This window comes from Cryptomeria japonica, chromosome 4, assembly GCF_030272615.1.
Source record: "Cryptomeria japonica chromosome 4, Sugi_1.0, whole genome shotgun sequence".
In the NCBI taxonomy this organism is placed as follows: Eukaryota; Viridiplantae; Streptophyta; class Pinopsida; order Cupressales; family Cupressaceae; genus Cryptomeria; species Cryptomeria japonica.
The window spans coordinates 135,788,907-135,808,017 of NC_081408.1; the positions used below are offsets into that span (position 1 = coordinate 135,788,907).

Here is a 19,111-nt window from a genome sequence, read left to right on the forward strand (position 1 = left end):
TATAACAAATGAAGATATAATCAGTGTGTAATTTTAGTGTCATAAATTGTAACCCCTTACAATTTCACACTATATTTTGGGCCCTTGCTTTAGTGTGCCTCCTTTTGGATCTTTTTCAGCCTATTTTGGCCTTTTCTAATCCAAACTATCATCATATGCTCATGAGGTGACCTAATCCAATGTCTTGGGCTTGCGCACTCTGCAACCACCTTACTTTGGTAACTTTTTTACTGGACTAAAGTTCCTACTACCCTAGTCCTAGTGGAATATGGTGTTGAGCACCTTAGTCCCTCCAAAAGGGGCATGAATTTGAATATGTCAGAGTTCTTATTCACACCATTTATAATCTAATATCGATATTTTGGTATGACCTTTTGGAAGTTCTTAAAGTGAAATTAACCTGACAATTATATATTAAGGCATCATCTCTAATTTATTTGATCATCTTTCATAATCTAGCAATCTCACAAGAATTCCTAATTCCTTCAAGACCAAATTGAGTACTAGGAGCATCAAGATGCAACAAGCTATCTTCAAGTATAATTCATGAGTGATTATGTTATGATTTATCATGTCATTGCATCAACAGTTTGGAGGAATTATCTAAAGAGAATTGCATCATCAATTCAAAGGTATCATCATTCTAATTTATCACTTCAATTTAGAATTTCATTTCAAATTTATCCTCTACCCTACCTAGGATAATCTCTCATTCTCTCTCTCATTAATCATTGTTGTAGTAGAGGTTAATTCCTACCTGAGGTTTGACTTAGGCAAACACCTATAAAACACAACCATTTTGACCCCTTCTTTGTGTGTAAGTTATAGATTTGACAATGGAAAGTTGTAGATTTGTAGAGAGCAGATTGAGACACAATTCTAAATTTTGAAGAGGTTAAAACCCCTGGAATGTGTCAATTTACATGTGTTTGACGTTGTTTGGATGAATTTTGAGAAGAGTGATTTGAAGTGCATCTTGATCCAAAATTTAAAGATTTAATTGATAGAAGCACCTCCAGATCTAAGGAGCGTAGAACACTTGACCGACATTTTTAGGCTCATATTTCAGTGAGATGTTCCTTTCTCTATTTCATTTCTAGATTTGAACTTTTGAGTTGACTTTTAATCTTGTATGTGTCTATTTATGTTAATTGTTGTCAATTTTGTGCCATTGTACCTAATTATTGCATCTTCATATCAAATCATATTAAATCAAACACAAAAAATAGAAAATAATCAAACAAAGTATCCAACTCTCCTTTGGGAGTGAAGTTGGACCTTGTTAGCTGTTTCCCCTAATGAAATTGATATTGATTTGGAATCTTAGTTTTTGTCTCTAGGTTAAAATCCATTTCCTATTATTTCATTTTGGTGAAACTGACATGTCTTACACTTGCATATTTTTTTATTTTCAATTTCAAATATGTTTTTTGCATTAAATTTTTTAAGTTAAATATATTTAGTTCTCAAATTCATAGTTTATGTACTTGCATTGCTTATTTAATCACATAATTGGTTCATTAATTACACATATTATGGTTTAGAAATAATGCTTTTTTATTTAATTCATAGACAATAAAAAAACATTTTAAATTTTTTTATGTTACAAAAAATAGTTTTTGGGGTGCTTCCTTGAACCCCATTCCATTTCATCAAATTTAGGATAAAAAGTTGGCCTTTGATCAACTTGTCTTTGTATTGTATTTTTCCTACTAGTTCTACAACAAATAATTTGATACATGTGATATTTCTTTAGCCTCTCCCAAATTTTCTCTCCCCAATGAGGAAATTTTGGTGCAAGAAGATATTTTACCATTTTTCTTAATAATGTCTCTTTGGGATGGACCAGTGAAAAATGATGTTGGTTCTTCTTCTAAAATGTTCCTTCCCCATTAAATTACCTTGATGTAATAGTATGATATTGTGATACAATATATTAATCCCTTAAATTAAATTTTACCTTCTACTCACTTGAATGATCTTTCTTCTAGAGATGAAGCATTGATGAACCATGGTCCTACCTAGGAGGATATTGTAGTGAAAGAGGATGATAGAATTAAGACTTTTGTTAGTGAAACTCTACCTAATGACATATCTTCTATAGTTGTAGTATTGATAAATTATGCTTGTCCCTTTCTAAAAATTGGTCCTACTCATGAGGTTTTTTTGGTGCAACAAGAGAATATCAATAGAAATGTTTTCAATTCTCCCTCTTCTAAAAATGAAGCTTTAGTGAATAAAGAGACCAATCAAAGTCAAGTCAATGTTATACATGCTTCTTGTCATGTGTAACCTCAAATTATTTTCCATCTTCATCAAGATGAACCTCAACCTCGGAAAAAAATTGTGGTCGTTATAAAAGGTGTTAAGAATCCAATTAGACCTCCTAATTACATCTTGAGATATATTAAAAAACTCACTCAAAGAGATAGAATGAGTCAACAAGTCTCATAACAACCTAATTCTCATGTAGTTCTCCACAGATATAACACTTGTAACAACAAGCCAAATTCAAATATTCTTCTTACTTCTCAACATTTTCTTCCTCCATCCCTTTGTCTTTTACAATATATTGGTAAGGAATATGACCTTGTTTAGCAGCTTCCTGTTATTCCAACTAAGATTTCCCTTGGGTATTTGATTGAAAATTCACCTACATGTAGCATGGGATGCTCTAAGAAGCCTTATAGAAGATAGGTTTCTCATATTGTATTAGACCAAATGATCTGGCATACTTTCTTTGATAATATGCATGAAATAAAGCTGAATATTTTGTTCAAACAACATTAGTTACCTCATTTAGAATGATCCCCTTGTGATTATCATGGTCATGGAAATGCAATAAGATGTACCCTAGTTAGTAATGGATTATGTTTAAATATTTGTAGCATTGACTTATTACAGAAGATTGAAGTGGATGCCTCACACATTAAACAAAATTATATTAACAAAATTCTATTTATATTTGTGGCTTTGATAATTTCGGTAGACAATCACTAGGTATAGTTGTATTTCCTATTAAAATAGATGATGTAATCCTACCCATTCCTATCCACATCATGCCCAATACTTCCAATTATAATCTACTTCTAGGTAGCCCATGACTTCATGCTATGCAAGTGCTCTTCTACACTTCATCATGATATCAAATCCATTCATAATAACAAGATATGCACACTAGCAGCTAATAAAAATTGCATAATAATGTCAAAAAAGGACTAGGATGCTATCTTATCTTAATAATATGGTTCCTTCTACAACATAGGCTCCTATTGGTGATGATACTTAGAATATAATTGGGGTACTATAGACTTTACACCCTCCTTTTGTGGAGAATATGAAGTCCTTGGATTCAAAACTGAAGCCTCAAAGGAGCCTTGTGTTTCACTTGTTCAAGGTTATTCTAAATCTATTCCAACTTTCTCTTCTAACACATTGATTTATTATGATTGGGGTTCTTTAGATTTCAACCCAATTCAAACTAAGAGTGAGTCCTCTCCTCCATCACCCACTAAAGATACTACTTTTGATTTGGAAAAATTATATGAATTTGGTTTTAAAATCATTTCTAAACATGGATAAAATGCACTTGGTTTAAGATGTATGGAAAAAAGTACATTGAGGCTCATGAGAATTCTACATCACACTTTTTCTAAAGAAGGTTAAGGTTTTCAACCTCCTCCTTTGTCGACATCCCCCCCTCCATTCCCTAATATATCTATGCCTTCCTCTCGTAACTTTTTATATCAACAAGACAGTAATTTGTTTGACTTTATTTAACCCAAATTGATTGCACTCTCTAGGCCAAAAAAAGGAGAAAACATTAACAAATCATAATAATTCTTCTATTCGTGTATACCATCAAATGCATGGTCATTCCACAAATGAATGTCAAACTTTGGAGTGTAAATTTCATCAATTTATCAATTTTGGTATATTCAAATAAATGTGACAATGAGTGACACCTTTCATGTTCCTTCTAAACAATATTTATTTCCTATTATGTTGCTTCTTACTATGTGATACTAGCTCACCTTACCTTCTGGGGGCTCATTGTCATTCATGGTGGTACAATTTCATGTACAATCATGCTTGGGTAGCAACATAATAGCCCAATTATTCTTCTCTCTATATTGGGAGAAAGAATAGTTTTCAAACACTTATTCGTCATTAGGATCCACTTTTCCTTTGTTAATTTGTATATTTTTTAATGGTTTTCTTTTCTTGCATTGAATTGTTTGTCCTCCATAGGGATTATATCCTTGCTTGGAGGTGCGTATCCTTGATTAAGATCTCTTTATTTCTTGAAATATATTTTAAATGATCTCTTCTTAGGTTGAAAGTGTGTAATCCTCCATCAAGAATCCTCTTTCCTACCAATTGGGAAAGTGTGTATTCTTATTCTCTTTCCCCTTTTGGTTGAAGATGTCATATTTGTCAAAGACACCATCTCTTTTCAAAGGTAGACATTTGTAGGTAAAAAGATCTCTTCCTGTCCCTTTGATAGTTATGTATCCTTCACAAGGATCCCTTTACACTTGTTGCAATATGTATTTTCAACCATCTCTTGCTTAAATAATTGCATCCTTTAATAGATCTTTTTCTATCTTGGAACACATAAATTTTGTAAAGGATATCTCCTTGGTGTTAATGGTGTTTTATCCTTGATATGGATCACTATCTTCCTTAAGATATCAACATAAAAATATATTGACATATTAAGGGAGTCATACAAGGCCTCCTTGTTACTTGTTCTTGGTATCACTACAACACCTATTTTGTAGTCTCATATCAAATTTTTGATTAGTGAACATTGTAGTACCCATTTTATAGTCTCATATCTAGTACACACTGTAGCACCCATTTTGTAGACTCATATCTTGGTGCACACTCTAGCACCCATTTTTTAGTTGCACTTTCATATTATCTAGCAAACATGAATTTTTATTTGTTATCTTCTTTATAGTGAGTTAACTAGCATAACACACCTTTCTATAACTATTTTAATCCCCCTTCTCTAACATGAATCACCCAATATAACACAACTTGTTGGCTAGTGGAATTTGTGCCTTCTTGTCTCACCAACTAGTGTATGTCATTATTCTTTCTATAAGTCCACTTGTGCTCTTGAATTAATATGTTGATAATGATATTAACAATTGAGATATTTTTGACATCAAGGTTTGTTCAACTAGTTGAGGTGGAACCTTTTATTTGCTTTAGTACTAACATCTTTTTCTTTGTGTATATTTGAAGGTTTTTGCATGGATCCCTTGACATTAGTGTCATCTTGTCCCTAGCTTGTCTTTCCCTCAATTATTTTCCTTCTTCATCTCCACTTCACTCTAAGCATGAGCATAAGTCCATACACCTACTAAAGTGGGGGCTAAATGCAGTATCATAAATTGTAAACCCTTATAATTTTGCACTCTATTTTGGGCCTTTTCTTTAGTGTTCCTCATTTTGGATTTTTTCAACCTATTTTGGCCTTATCTCGTCCCAATTGTTTCATATACTCATGAGGTGACCTAATCCAATGGACCTTGGGCATGTGAGCTCTACAACTATCTTGCCTTGGTTCCTTTTTGGTTGAACTATGGTGCCTAGAACCCTAGTCCTAGTGGGCTAAAATGCCTAGAACTTTAGTCCCTTTGAAAGGGGCCCAAATTTGAATATGTTAGAGTGTCAATTTTTGCCATTTGTTATTTGATCATGATATTTTGATATGAGCGTTGAAAGTTAGCCTAAAATTTAAAATTCCTCGAGAACCCTATATAAAAGTATAATCTCGAATTTATTTGACCATATTTAATAATGTAACAATCTCATTCAAAATAATTCCTAATTCCTTTAAGATCATATTTGAGTACAAGAAGCATCAAGCTAAAACAAGTTATCTTCAAGTATAATTTCATGAGTTATTATGTTATGATTTAGTCATGTTATTGCATTAACACTTGGAGCACTTATCTAAAGATAGTTGCATCATTAATCCAAAGGTATCATCATTTCAATTCAACACTTCAATTCAAAATTTCATTTCAGATTTAGCCTTTTCCCTACTAGGGGGGGGTAAGCTCTCCCTCTCTCTCATTCATCATTTTTGTACTGGATGTTAATCCTACTTGAGGTTTGACTTAGGAAAACTACTACACAACACAACCATTTTTACCTCTTCTCTATGTGTAGGTTGTAGATCTCATAATAGAAATTTGAAGATTTCTAGAGATCAAATTGAGAGACACAATTCCAAATTTTGAAGAAGTGAAAAACCCTGGACTATGACAATTTGCATGTGTCTGACACTTTTTGGCTGAATTTTAGGGAGAGTGATCTAAAGAGCATCCTAATCTAGAATCCAAATTTTTAGTTGATAGAAGCACCTCCAGGTCTAGGGTACCTAGCACACTTGACCGACATTTTTTAGGCTTAGATTTTAATGACATGTTCTTTTTGTATCTCACTTCTAGATTTGTACTTTTGAATTGACTTCCAATTATATATCTATCTATTCACCCTTAATATTGTCAATTTTTCCATTTTACCTAATTCTTGCATCTTCATATCAAACATAAAAAACAGAAATAATCAAACAAATTATCTAACTCTCCATTAGGATTGAAGTTGGATCTTATTGTTTATTTCCCCCAATGAATTTTATATTGATTTCAGATCTTAATCTATGTCTCTAGGTTGAAATCCAATTTCCCATCATTTTAGTAACATCAAGTATTATATGAAAAAATAGGTTTCTAATAGTGTCTCAGTAAAAATCCCATGCCTCATCTCTTTCTATCTCTTGGTCCATATACTTATCCTTATCCATTTATTCTTCCACATCAATTGATATTGTTCATATATTTCAAAAGAACACCTAAGTTCATCAAACTCGCCTATTTTCTTAAGGGAGAATCATACCTCTCTCCAAGTTGTTGTCAATGCCATCCTTCTAATGGGTGGGGTATCATGGCACTACTCCTATCTTTGTGAAACCTGCTATGTTTTATGCTTATTTCAAATGACTTTCCTTTGTATAGTCACAATGTCATCTCAAAGAGGGTAAAACACACACAAAAATAAAACATTATCCTAACATCGCCTAGCTATCTATTAACTAAATAAATTATAATATAAATAATTAGTTATCATCCCATTTTCCTATCCTAAAGTTTTTATTTTTCCCATTCCCAATCTACATATGATTTATTAAATCTTACCATTTTCCATTCTTTATAAAAAGAATTATAAAATCCCCTTTTATATCTACTTTCCATCCCATAACATTTTTAGTCCTACTCGGCCAAAAAATATATTTTCTATAAAATTCCCCATTTCCCACCATCTATCTCCCAACTACCCAACCAACTAAATCCTCACCATTGATTAATACAATTTCAAGCCTATTAATCTACCCATCCCTAATCCATCTTCAACATACAATCTCAAGAATACAATGTTATGATATTAGTATGAGTAATTAAATTCCTTGATCCTTTTCAACAATAATATTTTTTGCACAATCACCTTCTTGGTTCCCATTTGGTGAGATGTTTATTTTATTTTATTTTTCTTTAAAATTTATTTCTCTTTTAGAGACTGTAGTTAAATGTGAAAGAGGGTTTTAATCTTAGATGTTACTCTTTATTTTTATTTTAACATTCTTTTTCACAATATGAACCTTGTTTTGTCTTATATTCTTTTCTTATACCAAGTAATTTCATTATAGTACATGATGGAAAAGATTAATAGATGACCCAAAGTTTATTGCTATTATAAAAATGATAAGATAAAATACCTTCTTGAAAATTAAATAGTTTTTCATAATATAAAATTCATAATGAATAAAATGTTGATGCATCTCTCTGCATGCTTGAGAGTTTCTTTAAAATGAAGGAACATGGAACCTAGACAAATTTATAAAAATTATAAATGAAATACATACAAAATCCTATCAAATTACCCATCCCAAAAATCTATGGTCCTGTTGACGTGTATTTTGTACACTATCAAACACAGAATAAAATACCTAAAGGTACCTTATCCTCTCTTGAGTAAAGCCTCTGATTGCTGAAGATGTCGCGAAAAAGGATCAATCAGGATGACTCCAAGGTTCTTTGATGTAGGGTCTCTACGTGTGGATAAGCTCTCTATGGTATGATGTGATTTGTTGGAATCACAAGGGGACTTACATTTGATGATTGAACGTCTGATCTGCTTTGAATATTGCTGGACACAAGATTTTACTAGCTTAGATTTGAAAAAAGGAAAAAAAGATGAGGGCGAGGAAAGGATCTAATCCTAACACTAAGAATGTAAGAGCAATGAATGATCTTTGATGGAATTCTAACTAAGTCTTGTTTTGACATCGCTGGACCATCTCCACAAGGTTAGTGCGATCTTCGAAGGAAAGCTTTATGATGTTCAAATCATCACTACAAGCATAGACACCATCAGGTTGATGAATATCAATGAAGAAGCAACAATTGAAGTTGAGCTTAAGCTGAACGATTCCAGTTGACTACGCAAGGCAAGTCTGCAATCAACAAACTGCTAGTAGTATGGATATACGAATTTCACCATCAATCAAGCACATTTATTCCATTCATCTAATAACATAAAATCAAACATGAGAAGTATAAAGACCATGCAAATTGTTGAATCGACCCATAAATTTCACCATTTCTTCAATGAAGTTTCACAAGTCTTTTACAACAACATCTTGGCAACAATCTTTGCCTTCTCTCTCTACTCTACTCTAATTGCTATTCTAATCACCTTCTAACTACTCTCTATCTGTCTTCTAACTGCTTCCAACTATATTCTAACTCCTTTTACAAAATGAAATGACAGGGCTTATATAGTGCCCTCAATACAATTCGATGGCTTAGATCAATTCGAGATCAATGGCCAAGATTCAACAATGAAAACCCTAATTAGGGTTTGTTACAACCATTACATAACATTTAATGCTTGACCAATGATAAAATCGTATTTCTTGGACACATGTCCTCTCTAGAAAATTCCACCAATGGATAGCTGGGGTAGGTACATCGGAGTTTGTGCCACCTTCCATGAGTTAGGTACATTGAATCTGGAAATGCTGAGGTGGACCACACTGACTGGAGAAGTGATGACTAGGATGCCACCTCGTCTGACACTTGTAACTTGGTAAATATTCAACTTGATGTTGTTGAGAAGCTAGCTTTAATTAATTCATCTGGAACTATCTGCTTCTCAACGAACCCTTGTTCTAACTTCTTGTGTCCTTGATGTGCAGGATGATTGATGTACCTCGCCTTGGAATACTGGATTGGAGAAGTCGCCCTTGATGACATCAGTCCAAAGAAGGCCGTCCTTGTCGATGCTAGGCTGGAGGAGGTCGCCCTTGTCCTTGCTTGATCGTCCTTGATGAGAACTTGTCGACTTGTAGATCCTTCGGGCTTTGAGGTCGCCATCTTGATACCTACACAACATTTCAAAATTAGTAATATATCTTGAAATCTAAAAATTAAACTTTAAAAGGAAGATTCAAGATTTTAATTAGGAAACTTCATGATAAATCTTGAGTTATCATTTCCTAATTAACCATGTAATACTTAGATTTTTCCAAAAAATGTCTAAAAAATCAAACCTTGAATAAGGGTGTCAAGATGATTTTGCCATACCTCCTCTTGAGAATTAACTCTAAGAAATGATGTAAAAATAGATGAATTTTGCTAGGCAAAATGTAGATCAAGACTCCCTTTAGCAAAATGCGCCTCCTTTAGTCTTCACAAGCATCAACTCCACCACCTTAAGTCTTCAACACTTGAGGAAAATTTGCTCCAAATAGGCCAGCTTTCGCACTTCTTCTTTGCCCTCCAAATCGCACTTGAAATAATGAGTGAATGATTTGAATAATGAACAACACACCCAAATATATAGAGCGCTCACCATTTTACCTCCCCATAGGTCGACTTGATGAAATAGGCTCCGAAATAAATAAAATTGAAAAAAAGAAGAGGCCGACTTGATAAAATATATAAAAAAATGATACCTCAAGCGCTCCATCCTTTTTAATTTTAATTTCATAAAAATTAATTTTAAATGCCTTCACAATAATTAAAAAAATCGATCTTCCAAGGCTTAAAATTAATTATTAAATGCTATGCGCTTTTATTAAATGCCGATTGAATTAATTCTTTTTTCAAATATTTCGAAGTTGATGATTTTGGCATTTCATGCGATTTGAAGGATATTAACGCCCAAGTAGAAAATAGTGAATGCCAATAACTTCGCTCTGGTCCCTTGGAGAGGGACAGGAGCACCTTTTCACTTTTGTCCTCAATCCTTCATTTTTTAATTACCAATTCACGTTGTGGGGCTAGCAATGATCCCTTTCGTCCCTTCAGTGCATGTTCAACTCATTTTTTGCAAGGCAAAATTGATGTTCTAGAGATTTTCGCCCTGGTCCTTTAGTGAGGGACGGGAGCGCTTTGCCTTGGTCCCTTGGAGAGGGACAGGAGCGATTTTGCAAATCCAAGCTTATCTGTCCTTTGTTAGGCTTCCAAACTATCTTCAACGGGCTAAAAATGCCTTCTTTCATTTGTTTCAATCACAAAACTTGCATCATCCTTGCAAGAAAATTGCACTTTATAGAAAATCACTTTGGACCTTTAGCAAGGGACAGGAGCGCCTTTTGTCATCTTGGTATATTTCCTTTCTTGTGGACCACTCAAATTATATTCAATGGACAAAACATGCCCTCCTTGATCTCTTCCAATCATAAAATTGTCTTGATCCTGCAAGAACAGTGCAAATTTGAAATTCAAGCTCCGGTCCTTCAGTGAGGGACATGAGCGAATTTTGTCTTCTAGGCCAAAATGCTTCACTTTTCATCTCGAAATTCCTTTGCTAGGGAAGATTTCACCTTACTTCATGCTATGAATAAAAGTTAATGTCCAAAAAAGGTCTAAAAATTGTGCATATAAAGAAAAGCGCTTTGGTCCTTCAGTGAGGGACAGGAGCGAATTTGACCTTCTAGGCAAAAACTTCATCATTTCATTATCAAGTCTGGATGCTCTATCATGCTCATTTCGTCCTTCACCATGCCTTTGATGTTCCAATTTGACCAAACATGGTCAGGAATGACTCAAATAAGCCTTTTCGCCTTGGACCCTTGGTGAGGGACAGGAGCATTTTGCCTTGGTCCCTTGGAGAGGGACAGGAGCAAAATTCGCTCTAGATCCTCAGTGAAGGACAGGAGCAAAATTTGACTTTTTGAACTCTCTATCAGGATAATTTTTATGGAATATAACATTTAAGTATAAGTGACATTTCCTTCTATACTTTAAGTTATATTCCATATATACTTTCAGGATGTTTGAGAGTGGTTTCAAACCTCCAGGAGTTATATTGCAAAATCTAGTTTTTTGAGGTTTTTCAGTTTCCAGACTTAGTCAAATTTCAGGATCAGGACATTCCAGACTTAGCCAAATTTCAGGATCAAGACTTTCAGACTTAGCCAAATTTTCAGGATCAAGACTTCACTCCAGCAGGACCTGCTATCCTATTGATCTCCCCGACAACACTCAAAAATGCAAAAGCCAACTGACAAAACCCTAAAAGACCAAAAAACAAACCCTAAAAAGCAAAAAAGCAAGGGTCCCCATTTGCAATGGGGTGATGTGTGAAAACGTCACAACAGGTCCTAAATTTGCTTGCTACATGGCCTACATGGATATTGAAGAGGGTCATTTTAAATAATAACAAAATTTCCATACAAGAGTTATAAATAAAGAATTTTGCGCAACTAGACCAATCCTTCAAAAAGACTAAAAATGTCTAAACATCAAAATGAAAGTAAACAAAATATCAAGTCAAAAGAATTTTCTTCTCTATATCAAGAACATAAAGTTTGACAAAATATTTATAAACCAAAAAATATTGAAATGACATTTGAAGAATGAGTAAGAACAAGCCAATGATGGACCAAATAGAGACCAAGTAATTTCGTTATAGTACATGATGGAAAAGATTAATAGATGACCCAAAGTTTATTGCTATTATAAAAATGATAAGATAAAATACCTTCTTGAAAATTAAATAGTTTTTCATAATATAAAATTCATAATGAATAAAATGTTGATGCATCTCTCTGCATGCTTGAGGGTTTCTTTAAAATGAAGGAACATGGAACCTAGACAAATTTATAAAAATTATAAATGAAATACATACAAAATCCTATCAAATTACCCATCCCAAAAATCTATGGTCCTAAAATTGCTTGCTACATGGCCTACATGGATATTGAAGAGGGTCATTTTAAATAATAACAAAATTTCCATACAAGAGTTATAAATAAAGAATTATGCACAACTAGACCAATCCTTCAAAAAGACTAAAAATGTCTAAACATCAAAATGAAAGTAAACAAAATATCAAGTCAAAAGAATTTTCTTCTCTATATCAAGAACACAAAGTTTGACGAAATATTTACAAACCAAAAAATATTGAAATGACATTTGAAGAATGAGTGAGAACAAGCCAATGATGGACCAAATAGAGGTTTGAATGGCAATGAAAACGTTGAAAAATAAACATAAATGAAATGATTCAAATGACTTGTCGATAACTTTTTAAAAAGTGGCAATAGAAATTGTTGCATCTTAAATCTAGTTTATAAGCTACTAGTTTAGTTTTGAATTTTTGATTGAAAATTTTTTTTTTTTTATAGACAAATTACTTAATTTTTAAAAAGGAGGTTTCATTTTGTCACACATATATGTTTTGGACATATATTAATATTTGTCATTGCCTACTACACAAATCAAAGGTCCTAGAGTTGCTTTCTACATGGGTTAGAAGGATATCTAATGAAGAAATTTTCAATCAAAAGAAAGATTGTTTGTAAGAAAAATCAATACACAAATAGACAACTCCTTCCAAAAAGTTTTAAAAAAAATATCAATCTCAAAATAAAATTAAGCAAAATATTAATCAAAGTACTGAAAAATAGGCATAAGATAATGACGTAATAATTTGAATGAGTCATCTACAAAATCTCCAAAATGTGACAATAGAAGTTGTAGCATTTTGAATGTTAGTCTATAAGCTACTAATTTATGTTAAATAATTTACGTTATTTTGATAAAAAAACATATATTTTGAAGTCACACTATTTTAATTTTGTTAAACATGAGAAGAGAGTGTAATCCCAAGAATTTTTAAGAATTTTTTGAACAATAAAGAAAGAAAGAAACAATATATTTCTTACAAAGTTTAAAATAATTAATGAGTGATTTACTATAAAGCATAACTTAGTAAAACATGAAATTAGAAAATTATTATGTCCCATACAAAGTGTAGGATGTTCAAATTTTAGGGTGAATAAAAATACATGCATATGAATTAGAAGATATAAGCATATATTTAAAAGTGTATGGTCATAGACTCTCTCTATCACATATATACACATGTACATACATACATACGTATATATATGGTTCAAGTTTTATTGAGAAAAAAAGGTATTTGGTGAATCTAAGAGTTTTGTGTATTGAGAAAAATCTGATTATTGAATACATTCTCACATCGTGTTTTATAGATTGAATGAGTCACAATACTTGATTTGTAAAGGCGTGATAGATATAAATTGATAAGTATATATTAAGAAAAATACAAAAAAAATAGTATTGAATGTGCAATCTTAAATTGATCAAAATTTTGACAACTTAATTTCTAATACATTTAAAAATTTCACCAATCAAAAAATAAATTCAAATATTCAAAAATATATAGATGATAACATCCAAATGTCTCTCATATAACTCTTATACCTCAACCTTACTCAATTAACTCTTATACCTCAACCTTATTTTTTGTCTTTTTTTTTACAATAATCTATGTTATCAATTGTTTCTCCTTTTTCACTTAAAATACTATTTGAAATCTTAATACTAATTGAAAAGAAGTCACTCAATATTATGTCCTAATATGAAATTTAGACACAAAACATTCTTCACCTCTTTCTTCTAAATCTTTTGTCTACATTATATAATACTACAACCACCTACTATTTATTCACACGTGAGTAGATATTTTCATTTTAATTAGTTAATAAAATGTCTTATAAAGTATATAAGTTCCAATTCTGTAAAACAGTCTTGATATATTAAGAAAATAAAGTCAATGATGCCATGAGTTAACTATATAAGAGTTTTGATCGATATGAAAATAAAATGTTCAATTTAGTATTGAACGAAACAATTACAAGAATTGAAATTACCCAAAATAGTATTGTATTTTAAATTGACATAGGCTGTCATAAGAGTGGTACATTTCTCCTCTCTCACCGTTGCCCTGATATCACCAATAGTGACTATACAATCACAATCCCATAAGATGCAATGTCATTGACTCACACTCCGGCTGTACAATGTGAAAATCTGCAATATAGTGCTAACTAGTTGTTTTGGGTAAACAACTAAAAAAAATACAGATCTTTATCAACAATTTGTTGTTCAATCACCAATCCTTCTCATAAAGACCATATTTTTTTTAATGATCTTTATTTTTTTAAATATTTCAAATAACAAACAACGTGCCGACTGTTTCCTTTAAACAATCTGAAATTCAACTCAGTAATATCAGATCTACCAAAATAAAGATAAGATTCCCAACATGCCAACATTTCACGGACAGGAAGACGGCCCCAAGCTCCTCTAATTTCTTCTCTTTGGAAAATTTATTATTTTTCTACTCAAATATATCCTTATGTGTTCTTCTAACCCACCTGTGTAAATGGAGAAAATTTGAGCATCAAATGGCATAACGTTCAGCAGCTCCCACTTCCATGGCAAAATATCCTCCTTCCTGGGCACAAGTAACCTCTTCCTCTGGAATGCAATGCCTTGGCCTCCTAAATTGCAAGGCCAAATCTCTCATTACATAGTACTGAGAAAAGTACAGCTCAGAGGCATTTCCATAAGAGATAGCTGCTGTGCTCCTAATAAATTCAATCATCATGTTAGGCCAGTTTCAAATAAGTAATAACAAGAAAATCAATATATTTAAGGACTGGCAATTACCTAGGATTGTTGGTTAAATTCAACAATTTTCTACTTGCAAGTTCCAATAAGATGCAGATGGCTTCCAGACATTCCAGCTTCCGGACATATATCCAATTGTGCAACAGTGAATCTGCAGAATTTTTTTTGTCCTCTGGATATCTAATATTGGTCTCCATGAATCTAAGTAGCCCATTGATATGATAATCTGATACCAATTCCCTCTTGGAAATTTTGTTCTTTGTACTCTGCCAGGCCTCACAAGGTTCTCCATGCAAACAGAAAAGTGACAGAGCATCTTCCTGGCCCAGCAAAGGCAATTGATAAAACTGAGAACAATGGTTTCTGGGGATAATGGAGATGTCTCTGGTTGTGAAAAGAGTTTTGTATCCTGCCACTTGAAATAGTAATTTTTTCAAATTTGATCTGGACCTTACTTTATCTAATATCAGTAGAGCTGATTTAGATTGTCTCAGAAGCTGAACTTGCAGCTGCATAGATGCATCTTTCACATTCTGTAACTGAGACTTCTTCCTTACAACAATGCAATCCCACATCGTCTCTAGAACTCCTTTCACATATGGAGACTCTGAAACAGTAATGAAAAGCAGGTTTTGCAAACGACCTGATAATCATAAAGAAACAAAGTCTTAGAAATTAGAGGATTCACACTTACCTATGACTTTTGAAAAACACAGAGAGAAACAATTATCTGAGCAAGAAACACTATGAATAAAGTCTCAAGTCTATTAACTCCAACCTTTTGCCTAAAAATAGTTTCTTTCTTGAGGAATGATGTCTACATTTCTCATAAGAATTAAGAAAATAATAGTAAAAAGTATCATATTTAGAAGTTTGAGAAGTTAACAGTTGATAAGAGAGTTTCCAAATTCATAATTGTTTCTTACAATTTTTTTAATTTGGTTCTTATACTTTACTAAAAGTAATTGACAACACACTAACAATTATCAATACAGCTGCAACTCTTATTTACCGCACTGGAACCAATTACCAACATCCTTTCTTATTTGATTATTCATCACTCTAACACTCCCTCTTAATGAATAATTTAAAATATTTCCCATCAATCTAAGCAATCACTAAACTATCACATGAACACACCACTACCATTTTGAAATCTCAACTTTTTTTACTTATTCAATAAAGCAAATGGGGGCATGAGAAGGAACTTAGAACAACAATTTTTAATGTATTTTGTTAATTTCAACACCTAATATTTATTAGGATGATTTGTGCCTCTTCTTCTTCATATTTTACAAATCCAACCAATTACAACAATAGCACTTTCAAACAAAAGTTCTTCCTTGCAAAAGTTATGGATTTCAATACCTAATATTTATTAAGATGATATATCCATCTTCATCTTTATACTTTACAAATCCACCCAATCACAACAATAACACTTTCAAACATTAGCTTTTCCTTACAAAAGCAATTGGGTTTTCTCCTCACACTATTGCACATACACTGAAGAATCCACACACACTACTCTCTATTTAACAAATTCTATCTAGTCCAACGCTACTCATATCCTATAAGGATCAGCTCTCAAAACGTTCACATTTTCTTGGGCACTCTTATGACAAAGTCACACTCAATCCCTATCCCTATCTGATATCGAGATAAATTAAGAAAATAACATCAAAAATATCATCTAGAAAGGAAAATGTTAAAAACTAATCAAAAATATTAACTACCATTTTTATTCATCAAAATGAAAATTATATTGTAGAATTCTTACAATTTTTGAAATCTGACTTGACACCTAATTAAAACCAATTGACAACTATAAGGGCAGGTCCCCATGCAGTTGCTAAGCTTATTTTAGTAGCAGCCACTGCTCAATATTTTTAGGAGCAATTTATCTAGCTGGTGGCCCCATGGATATTTAATTTTACTGCTTATCTTTGAAGCAATTACCTTAAATTTTAGTTTTAGATGAAAAAATGTATGTAATAATTCTGGAGTAAATCTAGGAGAAAATATTGGAGGCAAATAAAAAGGAGGGAAGAAATTTGTGGAGCCACATATGATTTTTCTCAATAAGCAGTTGCTGCTTTTCAGCCCCACCTTTTTTTCAAAGCTTATTTTTAATTTCTAAGCAGTAGCTGCTCCACTAAAATAGGGAGAGATTCCAATTTATCCAATTCCCTTAAATAAAAATTTGCAGACAGCGGATAACTCTTTATGACAGCATTGAAACTAACTACAATTCTTAACTTTTTTTAGCAAAAGGAGTAAAACTATATTAAACTAGAATCTGAAATAATTACATAAAGATTTTCAAACAACAATAGCAGTCATTAAAGTCCAGAAAATAAAAATCCAAGGAGGTTAATTAAGAACCACTTTCAGGAAGTCTCAAAGGAGAACTGGAAAACAAAAGGACAACATGAAAAAGACTGAAAACTATCTGTTTTAAGTTATAAGCTAAAGAAAGAGATCTCCAATCCATAATATTCCAGCTGCAACCAACATCAACAATCTATTTAACAAAACAATCAACAACAACATTCCACTAACTAAAAATAACAATTTCATCTCACAATCACATACCAAAAAACACACAAAATGAGTGACCAGAAATTTGAAGCATATCTTGGATCTCTGACCAAAACAAACAAACAATTAAGGGGAACACCATTTTACCTTTAATATGATCATCAGTACATAGAGCCAATGCTAAAGTTGTCTTTCCTACACCTCCCATAAACTGCACACCAACGACCACCACCTCATTCTGGAAAAAGGGCCTCTTCAAATCGCCGATCGCTTTCTCCAACCCCACATAAAATTGAGATTTCACAGAAGCAATGGCATGCACAGAATAAGTAAAACCCTCTTCCATATCAGAATGCTCAGCCAAATCATCCAAATGCATTTGCTGAAGCAACTTGGGATTACTGTTCAGTATAGAATCGTGTTTGCATATAGAATCTTTCAGCATGCTTCTCATATCTTCAGGCTGTAACCCTTGGTAAAAATCTTGCAGTTCTTGCTCAGGCTTTCGAGCATCTAAAAATATATGGGCAGGCATGAGATCTAAGGTTTTATGGACCATAGATCTCCTCCTCTGGGCATAGGACCTGTGAAACATATATAGATTTAAGAAGCTGATCTTCTCACCCACTAACTCTGTACCCCTGGTAAGGATGTTCAAAAAACTGATAAAAAATGGGATTTTGCTGAGTTGGGCAGTTGCAGGTCAGAGTCACGAAGTAGTCAAATAGATGGGATCGGGGATTACAGCTATGTATCGGCTCTGATCCAGTGAGCCTTCCAACTGAAACTCATCCCTTGAATAGAAATTTGTCGGTAATAAAGAATGATTCTGATATTAGAAACATGCTGAAAGATTCTATCTGCAAACAAGCTCTATATATGGACTGTATGGTAGAGAGCAAAGAGGGATTGAAGAAAGCATAGCGAAGCACACTAACTCCTTCTGGGTCGTTTCCTACAAATTGATAATCTTTCCATGTTGGAACAGGTTTGTGAATACGAGGGGAAGATTTATAGGAATGGAGTGGATAGATTTAGTATACTAGTCACAGGCTATGATTGCTTCTATGATTGCTTCAGAATCGATCTGAAGAATTTTTTGGGGAAAGGTTTATTCACAAAAGTTGAGCTCTGTTTTTTCAATGGTTCATTTTGATGATGGGTCATAGAATATGATTCAAAATGTTTACCTTTTTAAATCTAGAAATAACTCAATTTTACTTAATTTGTTCTAATTAACACACATTCTAAAAACAAATATTAAGACCTCAGCAATCCAAAGCTTAGATAAGATAGTTATATTTTAACTTTAGTTTTGAATGAAAAATGTACTTTCTATATTAAATAAATAATTACTTTATAATTTATTAGATCTGTCTGATTATAATAATATTTTGTGAAAGAGATCATTTCCACAATCAAATTTTTAATTACATGATGGATAATATAAAATATAAATGATCATTAAGGAACTTGTCTACCTACTACTTATGAATTTCATAAGTCACAATCACCATTCTCTCTTGAATTGAAGAAATACT

The 19,111-nt window shown here is 32.6% G+C and overlaps 1 protein-coding gene across 2 annotated transcripts; it reads right to left on the bottom strand.

The window, feature by feature from the left end:
- Window positions 1-14,211: 14,211 nt before the first annotated feature.
- LOC131051657 (probable disease resistance protein At4g33300) lies at window positions 14,212-18,771 on the bottom strand. 2 transcript variants are annotated; one of them, XM_057986228.2, is made up of 4 exons: window positions 17,718-18,771; window positions 15,069-15,672; window positions 14,774-14,986; window positions 14,212-14,426 (listed from the first exon to the last, which is right to left on the bottom strand). In XM_057986228.2, exons 1-3 carry the CDS (start codon window positions 18,163-18,165, stop codon window positions 14,800-14,802), a joined length of 1,239 nt encoding a protein of 412 aa, XP_057842211.2. In that variant the 5' UTR covers window positions 18,166-18,771; the 3' UTR covers window positions 14,212-14,426; window positions 14,774-14,799. The 2 variants fall into 2 exon arrangements, with proteins under 2 accessions (XP_057842211.2, XP_057842210.2); XM_057986227.2 differs by having other exon boundaries at window positions 14,212-14,986; window positions 17,718-18,769.
- Between the last annotated feature and the right edge of the window lie 340 nt (window positions 18,772-19,111).

Excerpts from the sequence above, each read along its gene's own strand:
- LOC131051657 (XM_057986228.2), bottom strand. The coding sequence starts at position 18,165 with ATGTTTCACAGGTCCTATGCCCAGAGGAGGAGATCTATGGTCCATAAA. Across the intron at positions 15,673-17,717 it reads TACTGATGATCATATTAAAG|GTCGTTTGCAAAACCTGCTT; the intron begins GTAAAATGGTGT and ends TATGATTATCAG. Across the intron at positions 14,987-15,068 it reads AATTTAACCAACAATCCTAG|GAGCACAGCAGCTATCTCTT; the intron begins GTAATTGCCAGT and ends TGAATTTATTAG.